Raw genomic sequence first — 24,512 nt, forward strand, 5'->3', positions numbered from 1 at the left:
ATTAATTTATCATGAACCATTAAATTATGGGCGGCATGGTGGCACAATGGTTAGCATTGTTGCCTCACAGTGCCAGGGACCCGGGTACAATTCCGACTTTGGGTGACTCTCCCCATAGAGTTTGCATGTTCTCCCCATGTCTGTGTGGGTTTCCTCGGGTGCTCTGGTTTTCTCCCACAATCCAAATACATGTAGATTAGGTGGATTGGCCATGACCAATGTGTGGGGTTACGGGGATAGGGCGGGGTGTGAGCCTTGGTAGAATGTGCTCTTTTGGAAAGTCAGTGCAGTCTCGATGGGCCAAATGGCCTCCTTCTGCACAGTAGGGATTCAGTTACATGGATTGATTGATGAAGCTGGGACTGTTCTCCTTAGAGAAGAAAAGGTTGAGAGGAGATTTGATCATTGTGTTCAAAAGCATGAGGGCTCTAGTAGGGACATAGGAAGAGTTGAAAACCTGATAACATTGATTAATATTTATTCATTTATTCACAAATATATGTAGTGGTGGTTAGGATGTGAAATACTCTACCAGAGAATGTTGTGGAGGCAGATTAAAGGCTTTCATATGGTATAGCATAATTATCCAAAGAGGAACAATTTGCAGGGTTCACATCAAGGAAAAGCAAGTAAGTGGGACTTGCTGAGTTTCTCTCACAGAGAGCTGGCATGGACATGATGGGCCGAATGGTTGCCTTCTGCGCTGTAATCATTCTGTACTTATGAAACTTGCAATACTTTCTGAACTTCTTTTGGTGATGAAGCACAAGTAATCATAGAATCCCTAAAGATGTGCAGAGTAGGTGGTTTGGCTTCGCTAAATTACCCCTGAATTGGAAAAAATGAATTGGGTCCTCTAAATTTATTTTTAAAATTAAAAAAAGAAAGAAAAAGAAACAGCACCCTACCTCGGCCTACTGCCCCACCCTATCCCCGTAGCCCCACCTAACCTTTGGACACTAAGGGGCAATGACACTAAGGGGTAATTTATCATGGCCAATCCACCTAACTTGCACATCTTTGGACTGTGGAAGGAATCCGGAGCCCCTGAAGGAAACCCATGCAGTCACAGGGAGATTCTGCTAAGTCCACACAGACAAGTCACTGATATGCCATCAATAAACACACGACGAATGATGAGCGTAACTGAGGCTTTATTACACTAAACAGCTCGCCTCCTGGCCTCTGGTCCCGAACTGGGGCAGAGGCGGAGACTAGCCACCTTTATACATGAGCCCGAGGGGAGGAGCCACAGGCAGAGCCAGCCGGGACGAGCCCAGGCATGTTACAACACAACACAATGCAATACAGTGGTTTACCACATTCACCCCCTGTTTCAAAAAAAAGAGTCCGGCGGGGGTGGTGGTCTTGAAGGTCAAGTCTGTCGGGGGCCTTGACTTTCCACCGTGATCGCCTCAGTCCCGGCTGTGGTGTGGGCACCGGTGTCGAGACCTGCGTGACCAGGAGCGTGTTGTCCTCTTCTTCACCCAGTTGTTGAGTCGGTGAAGGGGGGGTGTATGGGCGGAGGTGGTGGTGATGGTCGCCGGTGGGCCTGCGGGTGCTGGTTCATGAGGTAGGTGGGCGGGGGTAGGGAAAGACAGTGTAGGGTCAGGGGTGGTGGTGGTGATGGTCACTGGGGAGCCTGCTGGTGCCAAATCCTGAAGGGAGACTGTGTCCTGTCGCCCGTCCTGGTGTGCCACATAGGCATATTGTGGATTGGCATGGAGGAGCAGGACCTTCTCGACGAGGGGGTCGGGCCTTGGGACTGCCAGCCAGGACGGGAACGTGACCCCGGAGTTGGATTTCCTGGGGAAAGCACACATACGCTCGTGAGGAGTCTCGTTGGTGGCTGTACACAGGAGCGACCAGATGGAGTGGAGCGCATCGGAGAAGACCTCCTGCCAGTGGGAGACTGGGAGACTCCGATCCCCGATCACTGTGGATGTAAGTGGGGAACCCGAACAGGGTGGAAGACTGTGCAGGGCCTTGATGACAGTGGCAGAGGTCATGTCAGGGCACGGGATAGCGAAGGGGAATCTTGAGTACTCGTCAACAATGTTGAGGAAGTACACGTTACGGTCAGTGGAAGGGAGGGTCCCTTTGAAATCGATGCTGAGACGCTCAAAGGGACGAGAGGCCTTTACCAGGTGTGCTCTGTCTGGCCGATAGAAGTGTGGCTTGCACTCCGCGCAGACCTGGCAGTCCCTGCTCACGGACCTGACCTCCTCGATGGAGTAAGGCAGGTAGTGAACCTTGATGAAGTGAAAAAAACGGGTGACCCCCCAGGTGACAGAGGTCATTGTGGAGGGCCCGAAGTCGGTCTACTTGTGCGCTGGCACATGTACCGCGGGATAGGGCATCTGGGGACTCATTGAGCTTCCCAGGTCGATACAAAATATCGTAGTTGTAGGTGGAGAGCTCGATCCTCCACCTCAATATCTTGTCATTCTTGATCTTGCCCCGCTGTGTATTATTGAACATGAAGGCAACCGACCGTTGGTCAGTAACGAGAGTGAATCGCCTGCCGGCCAGGTAATGCCTCCAGTGTCGCACAGCTTCTACGATGGTTTGGGCTTCCTTTTCGACGGAGGAGTGTCGAATTTCGGAAGCATGGAGGGTACGGGAGAATAAAGCCACGGGCCTGCCCGCTTGGTTGAGGGGAGCGGCCAGAGCAAAGTCCGACACATTGCTCTCCACCTGGAATGAGATGGACTCGTCCACAGTGCATCGCGGCTTTGGCAATATCTGCCTTGATGCAATTGAAGGCCAGTTGGGCCTCAGTCGTCAGGGGAAAAATGGTGGATTTGATAAGTGGACGGGCCTTGTCCGCATAATTGGGGACCCACTGGGCACAGTACGAGAAAACCCCAGGCATCTCTTCAGGACCTTGAGGCAGTGGGGGAGGGGGAGTTCCAGGAGAGGATGCATGCGGTCGGGGTCGGGCCCGAGGACTCCGTGTTCCATGACGTAGCCGAGGATGGCTAGGCGGGTTGAGCGGAAAACGCATTTTTCTTTATTATAGGTGAGGTTCAGGAGTTTAGCGGTGTGGAGGAAGTGCCGGAGGTTTTCGTCATGGTCCTGCTGGTCATGGCCGCAGATGGTGACATTGTCTAAGTACGGGAACGTGGCCCGCAGCCCGTACTGGTCAACCATTCGGTCCATTTCTCTTTGGAAGACAGAGACCCCATTGGTGACGCCGAAGGGGACCCTGAGGAAGTGGTAGAGGCGGCCATCTGCCTCAAAGGCAGTGTATTGGCGGTCCTCTGGGCGGATAGGGAGCTGGTGGTACGCGGACTTCAAGTCAACTGTGGCGAAGACTCGATACTGCGCAATCTGGTTGACCAAGTCAGATATGAGGGGGAGAGGGTACGCATCGAGCTGCGTGTACCGGTTGATGGTCTGGCTGTAATTGATGACCATTTAGTGCTTCTCCCCAGTCTTGACGACCACCATTTGGGCTCTCCAGGGGCTGGTACTAGCCCCAATGATCCCCTCTCGCAGGAGTCGCTGGACCTCCGACCTGATAAAGGCCCTGTCCCGGGCACTGTACCATCTGCTCCTAGTAGTGATGGGCTTACAGTCCAGGGTGAGGTTTGCGAAGAGCGAGGGTGAGTCAACCTTAAGGGTCGCGAGGCTACAGACGATGAGAGGGAGCAGGGGTCCACCGCACTTTAAAGTAAGGCTCCGGAGGTGGCACTGGAAGTCGAGCCCCAGTAATAGGACAGCGCAGAGATGGGGAAGGACGTAGAGTTTGAAGTTACCGTACTCTACGCCTTGTACAGTAAGAGTCGCGACACAGTACCCCCGGATTTCTACTGCATGGGATCCGGAAGCCAGGGGGATTTTTGTGTCGCGGGTAAGATTGGGAAGGAGCAGCGCCTTACCGTATCTGGGTGAATGAAGTTGTCTGTTCTCCCGGAGTCGAAAAGACAGGCCGTCTCGTGCCCGTTGATCCGGACGGTCATCATAGACTTCGCGAGGTGGTGCGGCCGGGACTGGTCGAACGTGATGGAGGCGAGTTTCAGAAGGCGGTCGGTAGACTGGTTGGAGGTAGCGGTGGCCAGCATACGGTCGGGTGAGCCAGGCTCCCGGGAGGCAGCGGAGTGGTCCCAAGATGGCGGCCCCCATGAGTCGCGCATGGCGGAAGGCATCGGCGATGGCGTCCAAGATGGCGGCCTCTTTGGGTCGCGCGTGGCGGGTGGCAGCGGCGATGGCGTCCAAGATAGTGGCCCCCTTTGGTTGTGCGTGGTGGTTGGAGGTTGCGCTAAAGATGGCGGGCCCCATGGGTCGCACGTGGCTGCCGAAATTGAAGATGGCGGCACCCACGGGTCGCACATGGCGGGTGGCGTGGCAGCTGGGGGTGGCCCCGACAGGCAGCAGGCAGCGCTGCTGGGCCTAGAAGTTTTAGGGGGAGATCGGGCCTGGTAGGCTTTTGCAAAGTGGCCCTTCTTCCCATAGCCGTTGCAAGTTGCGTTCCGTGCAGGGCAGCGTTGTCTGGGGTGTCTGCCCTGGCCACAAAAGTAGCACCTCGGACCTCCGGCATTAGCGGGCCGCTGCGCGACACAGGCTTGCATCGCACCCGGGTCGGATGATGGCTGCACCCACGAGGTCCACGAGGGTGCCGCGCGGTCAGAGGTGTAGGCCTCCATGTTCTGGGAAGCCACCTCCAGCGAGTTGGAGAGTTGCACTGTCTCTGGGAGGCCGAGTGTACCCCCTTCTGGTAATCGCTGGTGGATATAATTTGATTTCATGCCCGCGACATAAGCATCCCTGATCAGCAGCTCCGCGTGCTGGGTAGCCGATATCGCCTGGCAGTCACAGTTCCAGCAGAGTACACGCAAGGCACGCAGGAATTCTGCAAGTGATTCCCCCCGACATTGCCGTCTCGTGGCAAGGAGGTGCCTAGCATACACCTCGTTAATGAACTTCACGTATTGTCCCTTCAGCAGCATTATTGCCTCCGCATACGAGGGGGCGTCCCTGATGAGAAGAAAGACTCTTGGGCTCACCCGTGTGTGGAGGATCTGCTTCTTCTGGAGGTCTGTGAAGTCTTCGGTGAAGGATGCGAGGTACGCTTCGAAGCAGCTTAGCCAGTGCTCAAAAGTCTCTGTGGCGTCGGCTGCCTGTGGGTCCAGCTCCAGGCGATCAGGCTTGAGTGATGAGTTCATCTTAGAAGTTTAGTGTAATAAATTGATATGCCTTCAATAAACACACGACGAGTGATGAGCATAAATGAGGCTTTAATACACTAAACAGCAAGCCTCCTGGACTCTGGACCCGAACTGGGTCGCAGGCGGTGACTTGCCACCTTTATATATGAGCCCAAGGAGAGGAGCCACTGGCGGAGCCCGTCGGGACAAGCCCAGGCATGTACACCACAACACAATGCAACACAGTGGTTTACCACAGTCACCCAAGGTCAGAATTCAACCCGTGTCCCTGGTGCTGTGAGGCAGCAGTGCTAACCACTGTGCCATCATGCTGCCCAATTGTGATTGAATATTTGATCGAAGTAAGATTGCTTGTAAATTTCCATGTTAGTTTGTGAAACTGCAAAATGATTCTTTATTTTTAAAAACTCAACAAAGGGCACTGGTTTTATTTTTGGAAAGGATTTGTTTGGCTGCACAGCAGAGGCATTCTGTCCATCAGGCTACCAAATTGACATGACTCAACCTTTGTCTCTACCGGGCAGTACTGCGCTTGCGCTGAGGTGTTTCTGACGCGGTGGGTTATCGGGGCGGGGAGGGGAAAGCTGTTTCAAGATGGCCGCCTGGTTAGTCTGGCAGCGGTATCATAGGGGCTGTGCGAGAAACCTGCCATCGGTATTGTCTGCCTGCAGCAGAAAGCTTGTGCAATTTCGGGCTTTTAGTTTGAACGCTGTTTTCCAGGAAGAGGCCCTGGGACGACCCTTTGCCTGTCGAGGCTGTGACTTGAAAAGGACACGTTTTGACTTCAGTCGTTCTTGTTGTCACCAAGCCAGGGATCCTATATTAAATGTGAGTGAGCGTTGTTTATATTACTGTCCGAGGGAATGATACATTGATTTTTTTTTTTTTAAAAGAACTTCCATTTTCATTAATGTAGATGTGAATTGAGAGTACCTTCTACGTAGTATTTCAAAGTCAGTACTCATTGCAGGCCTGTTATGTAACATTACATGATGGGGTGAAGCAGAAAATTACTGAAAATTAAGTTAGACATTTCGGACCAAAGATACAAACTTCAATTATTGACAAGGAAGTTCAGAATAAAATCCTGCAACATAGAAACAGCAATTTGGTCCATCAAGTAGGAGGAAGATTAGTCGTGGAGTTCCCCAAGGACCAGTGTCAGGACCTTTGCTTTTCCATTTGTTTTATTAAGGGGCAATTTAACGTGGCCAATCCTTCTACCCTGCACATCCTTTGGGTTGTATGATGTGACCCACGCAGATATGGGGAGAATGTGCAAACTCCAGGTCCTCAGTGCTGTGAGGTAGCAGTGCTGACCACTGCGCCACCGTGCTGCCTCTGGGACCGTTGCTTTTCCTGACATATTAATGACCGATGTGAAATGTTGTGGGTTCCCTAAATCACTAACATCAAAGACTTCCAACCAAGTTAGTTTATTGCTAGGCTCCGCAGCTATATACAGCAGCTATATACAGTACTTGCGCTGTGCCCGAGATCCCGGGGATAACTCCCACACATCTGCCACGTGACCTCTTTTGTAATGTGACATAATATTCTCACGTGACCACTATCTATATCCCTGTTTAGTTGAGATACCCAGTGGCATGGTATATCACAATGGGTGCCATTGGAAACTATGTACAGACAATTGTGTGGCATGCAATAAAACAAACTGACAATGCATAATTATTTACAAATAAATATATGAGGATTGGGATGTAGCAACTGGCACATAGCCCATCACATCTCCATCTCCACCCTCTTCTGTTGGAAAGCAAGCTGAACTTCACAAGTCAGTTAAAGGCTAAATGGTAATTAAGTCCTGGAATCTTGTGTTTGGCCTGCTGAGACACCCTGATTACACTGGTAGGTGGTGTTGTGGTCTTTCTGTGACCAGTGTCCTCACTGGTAGCAGCACGGGACGTTTCATCTGTGTTCGTCAGGTGCAGGAGTAGCTTTGTTGGCCTCTGTAGGAGTCTGCATCTTTGTTGGTGCAGGGGGTTGCTGCCATAGGTTGGAAGACTGAAGGGGTGTGTTATCTGCTGGTTCTGCTACTGCTGAAGTGATGCCGATTGTGTACATAGTGGACAACATTTGAGACTACCACATAGCTGTTTGGTTGTGGGGGAATACTGTGTACCACCACCGAATAATCATGGCCATGTGCCGGCTGAATCCTGACCATTTCACCTTGTGTTGAAAGACCCTGAGTCTATGGGCATCTCGATCATAGTGCGTTTTGTTTTTCAATCTGTGCTGCAGGAGGGCCTAATTTATGTTGGTTTCAAGTTTGAGGTGTAGCAGAGCCTTAGCAGTAGGAATCGTGGTCCTGGTGCACTTGGATAAATGTCGTTGTGCTGACGATGGCAGGACCTGACGTGGTAGATTTCGAAGGCTAAGGAGTGCAGCATAGTAATCTGTGCGATCCCATGCACATTTCTCGAGAAGCTGCTTGGCTGAGCGAACTGCTCATTAAGCCAAACTGTTTTACTGTGGATACAGGGGGCTGCTCGTGATATTCTCGAAGTCCCACGTGCGCGCAAAGTTGGGAAACACACTGGAGACAAATTGGTGAGCGTGGTATGCCCCGAGTCTCTGCGAGATTCCTTATGTGGCAAAATGTCTCAAACTTAAAAAAATATATATTTTAATTTGCTTTTAACATTTTCAGCATTCAACTCAACATAGCTAAACAAAAACCCGTGCCCCACCCCTAACACCCTAATAATACCCAAAAAAAGACCCCATCTCTTGTGGAACCCCTCACTCGCACCACTCAAAATAAACTTGACCTTCTCCAAATAGAGGAACTCCAATTCCCCCAGCCACACCAAGGCACAAGACTGAGAAGATGACCTCCACCCCAACAGGACCCACCTGCGAGCAATCAGCGAGGCAAAGGCTAAAACATCTGTTCCCGTCACAAGCTCCAGCAAGTCCAACACCCCAAATATGGTCCCCAGAGGGCTGGGCTTCAAATCCATGTGCAAGTTCACTGACATGGTGTTCAAGAACGACCTCCAAAATCTCTCCAACTTGAGCAGGACCAGAACTCGTGTACATCATTGGCCAGACCGCTCCCACAGCTCACAAAAGTCCACCACCTCCTCAAACAACCGACACATCCTCGACTTTGTCAGGTGCACCCTATGCACCACCTTCAGCTGTATCCGCCCCAGCCTCATGCATGGGTTGAGGCGTTCCCCTCCGCAGCACCTCACACCATAACCCCTCTTCCAGGGCTATCCCCAGCTCGTCCTCCCACTTGGCCTTGACCCCCATTAATGCCACCTTATCCTCCTCCAGCATCCTCTCATAAATCACCGAGATGACCCCCCCCCCCACTCCAGCCCTATCACTGTCAACACCCTCACCAACAACGAGGAAGAGGGTGCCACAGGAAAAGTTGGAAAAACCTTCTTTGCAAAGTCTTGCACCTGCACATATGTAAAGGCCTCCCTCCGCGGAATCCCAACTTTTTTCCATCAACTTCTCAAAATTTGTGAACCTCCCTTCCAGAAATAAGCCCTTCATCTCCATCAGCCGCGCCCCCCCCCCCCCCCCCCCCCCCCGCTCCTCCCAGCCACGAAACCTAGCATCCAACTTCACAAACTCAAACCCATGATTCCTCAGATTGGCATCAATCCCGCACCCGCCCCTAATCTAACACGCTGCTGAAATTGCCTCTATGTCTTCAACATGGCCTTCACCATCAGGCGCCCTGAATATTTCCCTGGGGACAGCAGAAACGGATCTGTTTCCACCGGCCCCGACCCCTTAAAAGAGCCTGGGGCTGTTTAGCACAGGGCTAAATCGCTGGCTTTGAAAGCTGAAAGCAGACCTAGGCAGGCCAGCAGCACGGTTCAATTCCCGTAACAGCCTCCCCGAACAGGCGCCGGAATGTGGCGACTAGGGACTTTTCACAGCAACTTCATTTGAAGCCTACTTGTGACAATAAGTGATTTTCATTTCATTTTCTCCCACAAAGCCTTTGGCTCCATATCGCAACTCCGCACCTTCCTGGCGTTAGCCGGCCTATAATAATGCAACAGGTTTGGAAGGGCCCGATTCCCTGACTGCCGCCCTCTCTGAAGCACTGCCTTCCTAAACCCTGCTGCCTTACCTGCCAAAACAAGTGACAAAATCAACTGTTCACTCCCCCCCCCCCCCCCCCCCCCCAAAATGTTTCGGCAAACAGACCAGTAGGCACTGAAATAATAATAAAAACTGTGGCAAAATATTCAACTTTACTGCCTGCACCTGGCCTGCCAACAATAGGGGAAGTCCTCCCACTTCAATGAATCCACCTTGACCCTACCCACCAGGCACGCGAAATTAAATTTACGAAGCTGGGCCCAGTCTCAAGCCACCTGCACTCCCAGGTACCTAAAGTGGTTAGTTGCCACTTGAAACGGCAACCCCCCAAATCGGCTCCTGCTCCCGGTGAAGACACCAGAAAACACTCACTCTTTTCCACATTCAATGTATAACCTGAAGACGCTCCAAATCTCCTGAGAAGCCCTATTATATCCTCCACTGTAGAACCCAGGTTGGAGATGTACAACAACAAATCATCGGCATACAAAGACCCCCTATGCTCCACCCCTCCCTCACTATTCCTTTTTACTTTCCGAGCGCCTCAACGCAATGGCCAAGAGCTCTCACAGCAGCACAAACATGAAGGGATACGTCGGACACCCCTGCCACGATCCCCTATGTAACTGAAAGTACCCTGAATTTACCTAATTCGTGTGCACACTCTCCTTTGGTTCCATATATAACTTGGTTCCAAATTTAGGCCCAATCCCAAACCTCCCCAACATCGTAAACAAATAGCTCCACTCTACATGGTCAAATGCCTTCTCCGCGTCCAGCGTCACCACCACCTCCAGCTCCCTCTCCTCTGATGTGGAGAGCACCACATTTAACAAACGGCGCATATTTGAAGACAACTGCCTACCCTTTTATGAACCCGGTCTGATCGTCCTCAATCACCTGCGGAAGGCACTCTGACAACCTAGCCGCCAACACCTTAGCCAGGACCTTGGCATCCACATTTAGCAGATATACCAACCTATACGACCCACACTCCACCGGGTCCTTATCCTTTTTTAACAACAACGTGATGGATGCCTATCTCATCGTCCCCAGGAGTACCTTCTTAACCACAGCATCTTCAAACATTTCCACCAACAGTGACGCCAGCCTATCCAAAAGCTTCTTGTAAAGGTGGATGCAGAACTGGCTAGGCCATAGAAGGCAGAGGGTAGCAATGGAGGGATGCTTTTCTAATTGGAGGGCTGTGACCAGTGGTGTTCCACAGGGATCAGTGTTGGGACCTTTGCTCTTTGTAGTATATATAAATGATTTGGAGGAAAATGTAACTGGTCTGATTAGTAAGTTTGCAGACGACACAAAGGTTGGTGGAATTGCGGATAGCGATGAGGACTGTCTGAGGATACAGCAGGATTTAGATTGTCTGGAGACTTGGGCGGAGAGATGGCAGATGGAGTTTAATCCGGACAAATGTGAGGTAATGCATTTTGGAAGGGCTAATGCAGGTAGGGAATATACAGTGAATGGTAGAACCCTCAAGAGTATTGAAAGTCAAAGAGATCTAGGAGTACAGGTCCACAGGTCATTGAAAGGGGCAACACAGGTGGAGAAGGTAGTCAAGAAGGCATACGGCATGCTTGCCTTCATTGGCCGGGGCATTGAGTATAAGAATTGGCAAGTCATGTTGCAGCTGTATAGAACCTTAGTTAGGCCACACTTGGAGTATAGTGTTCAATTCTGGTCGCCACACTACCAGAAGGATGTGGAGGCTTTAGAGAGGGTGCAGAAGAGATTTACCAGAATGTTGCCTGGTATGGAGGGCATAAGCTATGAGGAGCGATTGAATAAACTCGGTTTGTTCTCACTGGAATGAAGGAGGTTGAGGGGCGACCTGATAGAGGTATACAAAATTATGAGGGGCATAGACAGAGTGGATAGTCAGAGGCTTTTCCCCAGGGTAGAGGGGTCAATTACTAGGGGGCATAGGTTTAAGGTGAGAGGGGCAAGGTTTAGAGTAGATGTACGAGGCAAGTTTTTTACGTAGTGGGTGCCTGGAACTCACTACCGGAGGAGGTAGTGGAAGCAGGGACGATAGGGACATTTAAGGGGCATCTTGACAAATATATGAATAGGATGGGAATAGAAGGATACGGACCCAGGAAGTGTAGAAGATTGTAGTTTAGTCGGGCAGTATGGTCGGCACGGGCTTGGAGGGCCGAAGGGCCTGTTCCTGTGCTGTACATTTCTTTGTTCTTTTTGTAAAGCTCCACCGGCAACCCTTCCGGCCCCGGTGCCTTTCCCATTTGCATCTTACCAATCGCCGCCCGAACCTCCTCTCTCCCCACAGGCTCTTTCAGCCCTGTCCTCTCTTCCTCTCCTACCCCAGGACACTCTAAACCCCCCCCCACAAAATCCCTCTTATCTGACTCACCCCATGGGTGCTCCGACCTGTGCAACCTTTTATAAAACTCCTCAAATGCCTTGTTCACCTGCTCCGGCCCCACTACCAACTCCCCTGCCCCATCCCCCGGACCCAAGTCTCTAATGCAGCCGCCTGCCGGTGAAGCTGGCCTGTTCTGAAATGATTGGCCTTCTCCCCATATTCATACACTATCCTCTTCGCCCACCTCAACTGTGAACTGCCTTCCTTCATCCTCACCAGGAGTTTCGGAGTAGAATCTTGCGTCTACTTCCCATCCACCTCCAAAATTTTCTCCTTCAGCCGCTGCTGCTCCTCTCTTGCCTCCCTGTCCACCTCCTGAGCCTTAAACAAGATGATATTGCACCTCACTGCTACCTTCAGCACCTCCCAGTTCACTAACAGCGAGACTTCTATTGATAGTCATCAATCACCTTCCCAATCTTTACACACAAATTCGGATCTGCTAGGAGCCCCACATCCAACCTCCACACTGGCCTCTGTTATGGCCCCTTTTCCAGGGCCACATCCCCCTCTTGCCCGCCCCCCCCACCCACCCCCCCACACAAAAAAAACTCCTTCATAAATGGAGCCAACACCTTCGCCCCTCCCCCCAACACTCCAGAATTAACTGGTGTGTATCCAAATGACAGCCACCATCCTCTTCATGAAACCAACATCGTCCCAATTCGGGGCATACAAGTTAAACAACACCACCATCCTCCCCTCCAAAATACCAATTCTGTAGCGTCCCCCCCCCCCCCCCCCCGTCCCCCCCGCCACCACCTTCTCCATGAGATATCTTATTCTCTTACCCGCCAGTATCGCTACCGCTCCCCCCCCCCCCCCCCCCCCCCCAAACCCCAGGAACACCTGACTCGCCCACAGATTGGTCTCCCGCAGAAGCACCACATCAGCTTTCAAGCTCTTCAATGCAAGAAGAGTTGCTTGCTTCACCAGCACACCCAACCCTCGCACGTTTCACGTTACAAGACAGACCGGGGGTGTCTCAACCCTCTCCTATCAGCCATGATCACTGCTCCTGGCCCCCCTGGTGAATGGGACCCAACCCTGTCATGTTATTCACCCTGGGGTAACACGGACTGCAACTGGATGCAGTCGTACTGTAAAGTAGACACCAAACTTAGACGTTAGTTCAATACGTTTAATTGAACTTCTGGAGCAGTGCACACAGCTTGCTGTGGGTTGACACTCTACTAAACGAAGTGTGCTAACTATAACTAACTAGACCAGACTAGCTCTGTGCCACGTATAGAAGGTGCTAACTGATATATACACCCTGACTGTCACTACAGTTGTCACCAGTGGAAAGAGGCAGAGTGCTGATGCCTCGTGTGTTTTATAGTGGGAAACCCCACTCTAGTGTTCTGCCTGGTGATTGGTTGTGTTCTGTCCTGTGTGTTGATTGGTTGTACTGGGTGTCTGTCACTGCCTGTCTGTATCTCATTATGTGCATGAGTGCATATCATGACGAACCCTCCACCTGATCACCGTCAGACAACTGCACCCTACCCCACCTCTTCCCAGAAGCTCCTCAGCCACTTCCTCTTGAAACCACCTCCCTGTATTCCCCCCATCACCCCCCAACATTCACACCTCCCAGGCCCATTGAAACCTGCCCACACAGGTTCCAACAGCCACAGCCCCCCCCCCCCTTGCTGTCATGCACCAGCCAACCTGTGTTTGCTGGTGAGGTGACCCCTGCCAGAGCCCCATCCTCCCACAGGCCCAAAACCAAAAAGCACCAGCATAAAGCTCCCCCCCCCCCCCCCCCCCCCCCCCCACACACCCAGTCCCTCCAAACATGCAGATGCAGCCAAACACTAACAGTGTGGAGAGGTTTCTTGAAAATAATTGAGTGGCTGGTGATCTGTTTCAATGGTTGCTGATAACCATATATAAAGTCGTAAAATTTCTGACAGGCGAAGAAGCAAGATGTTCCTTTTCGATCTGTGCATATCGAGTCTCCATGTCAGTGAGGACCCTTGATTACATCAAGTCCATACTGGGGGACACTTGCTGATTGATGTTTGAGTAACCATGCATAGAACAGTGCAGAAGGAGGCTATTCAGCCCATCGCGTCTGCACCGACCCACTTAAGCCCTCACTTCCACCCTATCCCCGTAACCCAATAACCCCTCCTAACCTTTTGGGTCACTAAGGGCAATTTTTATCATGGCCAATCCACCTAACCTGCACGTCTTTGGACTGTGGGAGGAAACCGGAGCACCCGGAGGAAACCCACACAGACACCGCACAGACAGTGACCCAGCGGGGAATTGAACCTGGGACCCTGGCACTGTGAAGCCACAGTGCTATCCACTTGTGCTACCGTGCTGCCCTAGCACTGACTCCGAAGTGTTGTAAGACCTGTGGGGCTCCAAGCGCTTGTTTGAGTCTGTTGAAGACTGCAGTGTTGTGCTCTTCCCACACCATTCAATGTCCTGGTAAATAAGTTGAAAAATAAGTCCAATTCCCTCACTATAACATGGGTTGAACTGAGAAATATCATTTGTTATACCAAGAAAACACTAAAGCATGCTTTTCCACGGGAATGGCCATCTGTAGTTTAGCCCTCGTTTTGTCTGGATCGGGGTTTGCACCAACATTTGTGAGTAAATGGTCCACGTAAGGAACATGGTTGACCCTGAATCTGCATTTCGCTGGGTTAAGCTTTAATTGGATGGTCCTGATTCTGTTGAGGCTGAGACAAAGACATGCATCGTGTCCTGGAATATTACTTTTGTAAGGGCCCCGAAGAATCCAGCACGAGTTTTAAGGATACAAAATAATAAAGTTTATTTACTATAACAACATATACATAGCAGTAGCAGTAACTTCCCTTGCTACCTTCTCCTTCCTCCTGGTTCCTGGACTGGCCAGCTTATTTATAGTAGGAGTTTCTCCGCCCCCCTCATTGGGGAAGTTCATACTCCCATAGGATTGTGGGATAATAATTAGTCCCCAGCCAATCGTCAGTAGGCAGGTTATAACATCCCTCCCCCCCAAAGTCCAAGGAATCCACCGTAGTCCCTGGCGAAGGGAGGCGTCGAACTCGTTTGGCCGCAGGCCGGACGCCATTTGCACGCGGCGCTGGATCAGACGGCGTATAACGAGACGGAGACCGGCGCTTCCGTGATGAATGGCGCGGTTGTACCTCCACGGCCTGTGGACCCGAGGATTCCCCCTCTGATTCATCCTGTGTCTCCATCTCGGAGTCAGAGTCTCTGTCCCCATTCGGTCCCGTCATGACCTGCGCAGGTTTTCAGTGAGGCACCAGTGGAAGATTTGGAGGACTACCTTCCCTTGTTTCTGGTCTTTGCCGCTGTTGAACTGAGCTCCGGGGGCGGGGAATCTTTTGCGGGGATGATCTTCTGGACCGGACGTGGTCTACATGTTTTCGCTGGAGACGACCCTGGGCTTGCACTTGGTACGATATAGGGCCCGTTTGGCGAAAGATTACCCCAGGAACCCATTGGGCACCACCAGCAAAATTCCGCACGAATACTGGGTCACCGGGCGCAAACTGCCGAATCGGACGATGCCGAGACAATCCCGGTCCCTGCCGTTCTTGTGTGTGGCGTACTTTTGCGCCAATGTCCGGGAAGACCATACTAAGGCGGGTGCGAAGTCTCCGGCCCATTAGGAGTTCTGCGGGAGCTACCCCAGTCACTGTATGGGGGGTGGTCCTGTACGTAAACAAAAACCGAGCCAGTCTCGTGTCCATTGATCCGGAAGACTGCTTCTTTAGGCCTCTTTTGAATGTTTGCACTGCACGCTCTGCCAACCCATTTGAAGCCGGGTGGTAAGGGACAGTGCGGATATGGCGGATGCCGTTCATCTTTGTAAACCTAGCAAACTCCTCACTCGTGAATGGAGTGCCATTATCCGTGACCAGCACCTCGGGGAGGCCATGCGTGCTAAATGATAAACGCATTTTTTCAATTGTTGCGCAGGACGTTGTCCCCTGCATCTTATGCACCTCCAGCCATTTGGACTGGGCGTCAATTAGTAGAAGGAACATGGATCCCTGAAAAGGGCCTGCAAAATCTGCATGTAAGCGTGCCCAAGGCCGCCCTGGCCATTCCCAGTGATGTAGGGGCGCGGCCGGCGGAAGCTTCTGATGCTCCTGGCAAATGGAGCAGTTTTGGGCCACCTTCTCAATGTCGGTGTCAAGGCCTGGCCACCAGACATAACTCCGGGCCAACATTTTCATCTTGGTCACGCCCGGATGCCCATTGTGCAAGTCTGATAATATCAGCTCCTGGCCTTTTTCCGGGACAACCACACGCGTCCCCCACAAGAGGATGCCGTCTTCCACGCTGAACTCTGACAGCTTGGAGGAAAATGCCCGTAACTCGCCTGGGAGCTGTCTATGCTGCCCACCATACAGGACTATGTGCCGAACCTTTGACAGGACTGGCTCTGTCTGGGTCCACTCACGGATCTGTGATGCCGTGACAGGCAAGGTGTCCATAAAATTTAGGGTTGCGACCACCTCACCGGTCGTGGGGGTCGACATGGGGCCGGTCGATAAAGGCAATCGGCTCAGTGCGTCGGCATTTGCTATCTGCGTACCTGGTTTGTGCTCCAGAGAATACTCATATGCAGCAAGCAACAAAGCCCAGCGCTGGATCCGTGCAGAAGCAATGGGCGGTATCGGCTTATCCTCTCTGAAGAGTCCCAGCAGGGGCTTATGATCAGTCACGATAGTGAAATGGCGGCCGTACACATACTGGTGGAAGCGTTTCACCGCGAAAACCACTGCCAGGCCCTCCTTCTCGATCTGCGCGTACTTCTTCTCCGCTGCAGTCAATGTGCGGGAGGCGAAAGCTATCGGTCGCTCGGCCCCGTTCTCCATCTTGTGGGACAGGACAGCTCCAATACCATACGGGGATGCATCACATGTGACGAGCAAAGGCTTTCCCGGATCATAGTGGGTTAGTAACCCAGACGACGACAATTGTTGCTTTACCCGCCGGAAAGCGGTTTCTTGCGGCTGACCCCAAACCCAGGTGTGATTTTTCTTTAGCAGCAGGTGTAAGGGGGCCAGCGTAGTTGCCAGATTGGGGAGGAACTTCCCGTAATAGTTTACGAGACCGAGAAAAGAACGAAGATGCGAAGTGTCAGTCGGGGTGGGGGCATGTTGAATTGCACGCACCTTCTCTGCGACGGGGTGCAGACCCTCGCGGTCCACCCGATAACCTAGGTAGACTACTTCTTTTGCCTGAAATACGCACTTTGTGTGACGTAAACGGACTCCAGCCTCCGAAAGGCGTTTAAGGACAGCCTCCAGATTTTCCAAATGCTCTTGCTCCGACGTCCCTGTAATCAACACGTCATCTAGGTAGACAGCCACACGTGGTAAACCTCTCAAAATGCCCTCCATAACACGTTGAAAAATTGCGCAGGCAGAGGATACTCCAAAGGGCAACCGTGTATATTCATACAGGCCCCGGTGTGTGTTAATTGTTACATATGGTCGGGAGGCAGGGTCCAGCTCCAACTGCAGGTAGGCGTGACTCATATCTAATTTTGTGAATGAGTCCGCCTGCAAGTTTCGCGTAGAGATCCTCTATGCGAGGCATTGGGTATCGGTCGAGTCGGGAAACTGTATTCACTGTAAGTTTATAGTCTCCACACAAGCGAACTGTGGCATCTGGCTTCATTACTGGCACAATTGGTGCTGCCCAGTCAGCAAAACGGACAGGCCTGATAATACCCAAACTCTCCAAACGAGTGAGCTCCCCTTCTACCTTCTCGAGCAAAGCGTAAGGCACTGGGCGCGCCCGGAAATAGCGCGGTGTGGCTCCTGGTTCAACTTGCATACGGGCTACGGCCCCTTTTATTTTCCCCAGACCAGGCTGGAATACCTCTGGGTATCGTCCTAGCACCTCAGTCAACCCTCCAGAAACTGTTTGGAGGATGTGCTGCCATTGCAACCGCAAATGGCGCAACCAGTCCCAACCCAACAGGCTGGGCCCATGGCCACGCATTACGATAAGTGGGAAACGCCCCTCCTGGCGTCCATAGACAACAGGGGTCATTGTAGTTCCTGCAATGTCCAGTGGTTCCCCCGTGTAGGTGGCCAACCTGGCCTGTGAGTCAGTTAGTGTAAGGGTCTGTATACCCTGCTTGATGCGGTCGAATGTCCTCTGGGCGATCACGGAGACCGCTGCGCCAGTATCCAACTCCATCTCCAGCGGGTGGCCATTGACCCGTACTGTCACCTTAATGGGGGCCACACGGGGAGCTGCCACACAATGCAGCTGCAGGCAGTCGTCCTCCGTCTCCACGTCCTCAGGAGTGGTCGCCGCAGGTTCATCCACATGGAAGGTACGGCCCCTGGGCTGGTCCCAGTTACGGTCGGAACGACGGCGCCTCTGGCGTCCCCAGGACCGCCGTCCGCGACGGGGTCGGCGCCTACAAGTCTGACACGGACATGGCTCCTCATCCATTGGCTCTGGAGAAGGCTCCCTTCGGGGAGGAATGTCCGATGGCCACTGGCGTCGGTCTGGTCGTTGCCTCGCCCAAGGTACCGCAGGAGTGCGGGGGGACGTTTTTGGGCGGAAAGGGTTTCGCCCCAAGGCATGCACTTCCATTCCCTGTAGCTCCTGTACTCCTCGCTCTGCGCTCTCTCGGGACAAGACTATTTGTATTGCCTGTTGAAAAGTCAATGTTGGCTCCGCTAACAACTTTCTCTGGGTGGCCGCATTGTTAATACCGCAAACCAAACGGTCGCGTAACATTTCTGACAAGGTCTCACCATAGTCACAGTATTCCGCAATCCCGCGTAGCCTGGATAAAAAATCGGCAAGGGATTCTCCAGGGGTCCTCTCAGCGGTATTAAACCGGTAACGCTGGACTATCGTGGACGGGGTTGGGTTAAAGTGTTGCCCCACTATATTCACAAGTTCGTCAAACGTTTTGGTGTCCGGCGCAGCTGGGTACGTAAGGCTCCTAATCACCCCAAACGTATGCGGTCCGCAGGCGGTGAGCAATATGACCACCTGGCGCTCGTTTTCAGTGATATTGTTTGCCCGGAAATAGTAACGCATCCGTTGCGTGTACTGGTTCCAGCTTTCCAGCGCAGCATCAAAAACATCCAAACGTCCGTACAGAGGCATGGTATAATAGAAAACAACTTCCAACCTGTATCCAACAAAAATCCAGGGAGGTGGCTTCAGCAGTGTAGAGAGCTATTCACTTTTACCTTCGTCGCCAGTTTTGTAAGGGCCCCGAAGAATCCAGCACGAGTTTTAAGGATACAAAATAATAAAGTTTATTTACTATAACAACATATACATAGCAGTAGCAGTAACTTCCCTTGCTACCTTCTCCTTCCTCCTGGTTCCTGGACTGGCCAGCTTATTTATAGTAGGAGTTTCTCCGCCCCCCTCATTGGGGAAGTTCATACTCCCATAGGATTGTGGGATAATAATTAGTCCCCAGCCAATCGTCAGTAGGCAGGTTATAACAATTACGATCCCAAACAAGGATGTCATCAACAATGATCTTGCGAGGGCAGCATGATGGCACAGTGGTTAGCATTGCTGCCTCACGGCGCTGAGGTCCCAGGTTCGATCCTGGCTCTGGGTCACTGTCCGTGTGGAGTTTGCACATTCTCCCTGTGTTTGCGTGGGTTTCGCCCCCACAATCCAAAAAAAGATGTGCAGAGTAGGTGGATTGGTCACGCTAAATTGCCCCTTAATTGGAAAAAATTAATTGGGTACTCAATTTTTTTAATAAAAATTTTAAAAAAAACAATGATCTTGCAAAGTTGGCCATGCACAGAGTTGTTCCATGCGCCACTGGAAATACTCACTGTCCGTGGAGACCCTATAGAGGAGTGTTTTTCAACTTTTTTTCCCACGGCCCACTTTTACTAACTGGCTGACGTTTGCGACCCACGCCGTTCGACATTTGCAACACACCATTATTTCTTACATTAAATGCGACAGGTGAGCCTGCTTGGTGCTCACTTCTCACTTGCTTCGTCATTCAGTGTTACATTTCTGCCAAGGACTTCAGCTGATATAGGTTCTCGCTGCATTCTTTGAAAAAAATCAAGAGATTTGGCCTCTAACTCGCCATGTGTAGTCTTCAAATGCCTTTAATTGTTTTAAAATTTATGTACCCAATTCATTTTTTCCAATTAAGGGGCAATTTAGTGTGGTCAATCCATCTACCCTGCACATCTTCGGGTTGTGGGGGCGAAACCCACGCAAACACGGGGAGAATGTACAAACTCCACACGGACAGTGACCCAGAGCCGGGATCGAACCTGGGACCTCAGCGCCGTGAGGCAGCAATGCTAACCACTGCGCCACCGTGCTGCCCTCAAAGTTTTGAGGGTTTTAAACTTTCATTTACCAGTAGGCCGCTACATATAATGCATGGGCTTTGCATCCTGATTTGCATTGGCACAATTAACAAAGCCACACCTCAATAAATCATTTTTATACAGCTTTGTGCCTGATTTCAGTTTTTTCTGTTGGCTGTGCACCAGAGTCCCTGGAGCAGTGCAAACAGCTTACACCAGCACTGCTTTATCCTGCCGTGGACTCTCCTGTGAAGCTCTCTCCAGCAGATTCAGTTGTGAGATCCTGGCGTGTTTGTCTCTGACCTTCTCTTCCTGATTACAAAATGACCCATCGTCAATTCTTCACACAGTACTATTGCTTGCTTGCTGGCAACTATGAAATGGAGGAATCTCTTATCCATGATTTCTGAGACCAAGGCGCAGACATACAGGGCATGTGACATCAATGTATGCGCCAGGCGTGTGACCTGCTCTCTATCGCTGCTTCAGGCCGGAAGACTCCATTGTTTGCATTTAAAGACTAGTCACGAGCAGCATTCTCAACTTAAAAGCCGGTCGCGGCCTTTGGGCGCTTCTCCCATGATTGGGAATGCTGCGACCCACCCATGGGTCTTGAACCTAGAGTTTGAAAAACCCTGCTATAGGACATAGAATGAAAATGATATATATGCCTATCCGAGACATGAATGTGGTTAGTTTCAAGGATTCTTCATTGGAGGAGAGCTGACCCGACAAGGCTGCATGAAAAGCTCATAAACAAGGGGTCAAAGGGATACCACATTGCTTACTGAGCGGGGGTTGCACCAATACTCCAGATGCAGTGGGATGTCCATATGGGGCATGGGCACCTTATTGCTGATGCTCAGGGATTGTGGTTTAATCAAGGAACAGACAGATATCTCGAGGCTGTTAGGCTTTTTCTTCTGGGTTATGACATCCTCTGCAGTTTCTTTGAAGAGAACTGTGCTGGAGAGAGCACAGTGGACTGGTATTTAAATATGGCAGCGGGACCTTTGAATCACCAGCTGAGGGCAAGTGGATGAATCAGCTGCCGACCCACCAGGTGACTTGGAGGGGAACGCCCTTGTGCATAATTGATGAGGTTCCAAACGCAGAATCTGCCGCAGGGTCCTGCTATTCTGGTCGTGGGACAGGTGCCACTGGAGCTGCCTGCCACTGCACTTGGTCTCAAAATGAGCGAATTCCATCCTCTGATTCTTTGTGAACTGTGTGCTGGTGTCTTTCTTCAGATGAGCCGTTAAGTCCAATACCCTCCCTTGTTTACACACACCATCATTATGGACAGCTATTCAGAAGAACTTCATGCAAAATGTTAAATGTGCAATCACAAGAGACCAGGTAGTTAAGACCACTGGGCAGCCACACCTGAGAAAGTGAGGCGATGGGTAAGGGAGCCGAGCAAGGAATGGGTGAAAATGGAGGAGTCCTTATGCACAGGAACGACTCTCCGAGCCCTAGCCACGACAGAGGCGCTGGTAGGTCGCCACAAAAGTAAAATAAAAAGGACCGGAAGTGTGGTTAGGGGATGGGGTCTTGGGGGTTATCTCCAATGTTTGGGTTTTGTAAATTGTGTCAGAGAAAAGACAAGGGAATTGAGAAATGTGAGTTACTCTTCCATAGAGTCAGTACGGACACAATTGAAATGGTCTCCTTCAGTGATGTCACCGTTCTATGAATCTTAAGGTGCACACACTTGGAAATCTCAAAGGGAATGAGCAGAGCAACAAGCAGGTGGTGTCCAACAAACATAGTTTAGGGACAACGTTGGTACTGTGAAAGTTTGGTTTCTGTAGGATCACTTATTTTTTGAGGGTCCAGTGGTGGTGCGTGGTTGAGTTTTATTGCAAAATCAAGTTAGTGCACTTCAAAAACTGCAGAAATACGAAATAAAAGAAGCAGAAGAGCAGCAGGGCATAAGGAAGAACACAGGCGAAGAGAGAGAGAGAAAAAAAGACAGGCAACACTTGTGCCAGTAACCTTATGTTTACAATTTTTGAATTGTGACTTCTGAATGGTGGTCTCTACCATCACTCACATTGATATCTGATTTACTGTCTGTGCTCCCTTTGCAGCCTGCTTGAGAGACTGGTGTAAGGTTTAACCCCAAGCTGACCTTGACTCTGAACAATGCAAGCTTGTATTTCAACTGCAGTTACAATATTTTTAGAACTTGGATTTTAACTAATTCCCTACACTCTCCTTGGCTTACCTTTTACCCAATATTTTTTACCAATTAAGGGGCAATTTGGCGTGGCCAATCCACCTACCCTGCACATCTTTTGGGCTGTGGGGGTGAAACCCACGCAGACACGGGGAGAATGTGTTGCACAATGACCCGAGGCCAGGATCAAACCCGGGTCCTCAGTGCCGTGAGGCGGCAGTGCTAACTACTGTGCCACCGTGCCACCCCAACATAGGCTATTCTCGCCTGTGGTCAAAGAGGATGTGAAGATATCTGTTAAGGCCCCAGCTATTTCTCCCCTTGACTCCCGCAGTGACCTGGGATAGATCCCATCCGGCCCCGGGGACTTGTCTACCTTAATGCAATTTAGGATACTCAACGCTTCCTCCTTTGGTGACAAAGAAAATTGATGCGGGAAGGGCTGTGGATGTCGTTTCTATGGACTTTCGCAAGGCGTTCGACAAGGTCCCACATTGCAGACTGGTACAAAAACTAAAATCACATGGGATTCGGGTGGAAGTGTCAACTACAAGGGGGTACAGGTTCAAGGTGAGAGGAGGAAAGTTTTTTTCAAAATTTGGAGTACCCAATTATTTTTTTCCAATTAAGGGGCAATTTGGCGTGGCCAGTACACCTACCCTACACATCTTTGGGTTGTGGGGGGGGTGAGACCCACGCAGCTACGGAGAATATACAAACTCCTCATGGACAAAGACCCGGGGCCGTGATCGATCCTGAGTCGTTGGTGCCGTGAGTCAGCAGTGCTAACCATTGTGCCACCATGCCGCCCTCCAGAGGGGGAAAGTTTAAGGGTGATGTGCGGGGTAAGTTTTTCACACAGAGTGGTGTGTGCCTAGAGCACACTGCCAGAGGATGTGGTGGAAGCAGGCACATTAGCAACAATTAAGAGGCATCTGGATGGGTACATGAATAAGGAGGAAATAGAGGGAGACCATAAGACATAGGAGTGGAAGTAAGGCCATTTGGCCCATCGCGTCCACTCCACCATTCAATCATGGCTGATTTCAACTCCATTTACCCGCTCTCTCTCCATAGCCCTTAATTCCTCGAGAAATCAAGAATTTATCAACTTCTGTCTTAAAGACAACAAAGAAATGTACAGCACAGGAACAGGCCCTTCGGCCCTCCAAGCCCGTGCCGACCATGCTGCCCGACTAAACTACAATCTTCTACACTTCCTGGGTCTGTATCCCTCTATTCCCATCCTATTCATGTATTTGTCAAGATGCCCCTTAAATGTCACGATCGTCCCTGCTTCCACCACCTCCTCCGGTAGCGAGTTCCAGGCACCCATTACCCTCTGCGTAAAAAACTTGCCTCGTACATCTACTCTAAACCTTGCCCCTCTCACCTTAAACCTATGCCCCCTAGTAATTGACCCCTCTACCCTGGGGAAAAGCCTCTGACTATCCACTCTGTCTATGCCCCTCAATTTTGTAGACCTCTATCAGGTCTCCCCTCAACCTCCTTCGTTCCAGTGAGAACAAACCGAGTTTATTCAACCGCTCCTCATAGCTAATGCCCTCCATACCAGGCAACATTCTGGTAAATCTCTTCTGCACCCTCTCTAAAGCCTCCACATCCTTCTGGTAGTGTGGCGACCAGAATTGAACACTATACTCCAAGTGTGGCCTAGCTAAGGTTCTATACAGCTGCAACATGATTTGCCAGTTCTTCTCCTCAATGCCCCGGCCAATGAAGGCAAGCATGCCGTATGCCTTCTTGACTACCTTCTCCAACTGTGTTGCTCCTTTCAATGATCTGTGGACCTGTACTCCTAGATCTCTTTGACTTTCAATACTCTTGAGGGTTCTACCATTCACTGTATATTCCCTACCTGCATTAGACCTTCCAAAATGCATTACCTCACATTTGTCCGGATTAAACTCCATCTGCCATCTCTCCACTCAAGTCTCCAAACAATCTAAATCCTGCTGTATCCTCTGACAGTCCTCATCGCTATCCGCAATTCCACCAACCTTTGTGTCGTCTGCAAACTTACTAATCAGACCAGTTACATTTTCCTCCAAATCATTTATATATACTACAAAGAGCAAAGGTCCCAGCACTGATCCCTGTGGAACACCACTGGTCACAGCCCTCCAATTAGAAAAGCATCCTTCCATTGCTACTCTCTGCCTTCTATGGCCTAGCCAGTTATGTATCCACCTTGCCAGCTCACCCCTGATCCCGTGTGACTTCACCTTTTGTACTAGTCTACCATGAGGGACCTTGTCAAAGGCCTTACTGAAGTCCATATAGACAACATCCACTGCCCTACCTGCATCAATCAT

The 24,512-nt window shown here is 50.9% G+C and overlaps 1 protein-coding gene across 1 annotated transcript in view; it reads left to right on the forward strand.

The window, feature by feature from the left end:
• Positions 1-5,746: 5,746 nt before the first annotated feature.
• The window catches only part of spg7 (SPG7 matrix AAA peptidase subunit, paraplegin), a 110,329-nt gene continuing 91,563 nt past the window's right edge, over positions 5,747-24,512 (forward strand). Inside the window, exon 1 of the mRNA XM_072518050.1 lies at positions 5,747-5,999. Within this exon, the coding sequence (XP_072374151.1) occupies positions 5,766-5,999 (234 nt within the window). The 5' untranslated portion in view covers positions 5,747-5,765. The remainder of the gene's footprint in view (positions 6,000-24,512) is intronic.

This window comes from Scyliorhinus torazame, chromosome 10, assembly GCF_047496885.1.
Source record: "Scyliorhinus torazame isolate Kashiwa2021f chromosome 10, sScyTor2.1, whole genome shotgun sequence".
Classification (NCBI taxonomy): domain Eukaryota; kingdom Metazoa; phylum Chordata; class Chondrichthyes; order Carcharhiniformes; family Scyliorhinidae; genus Scyliorhinus; species Scyliorhinus torazame.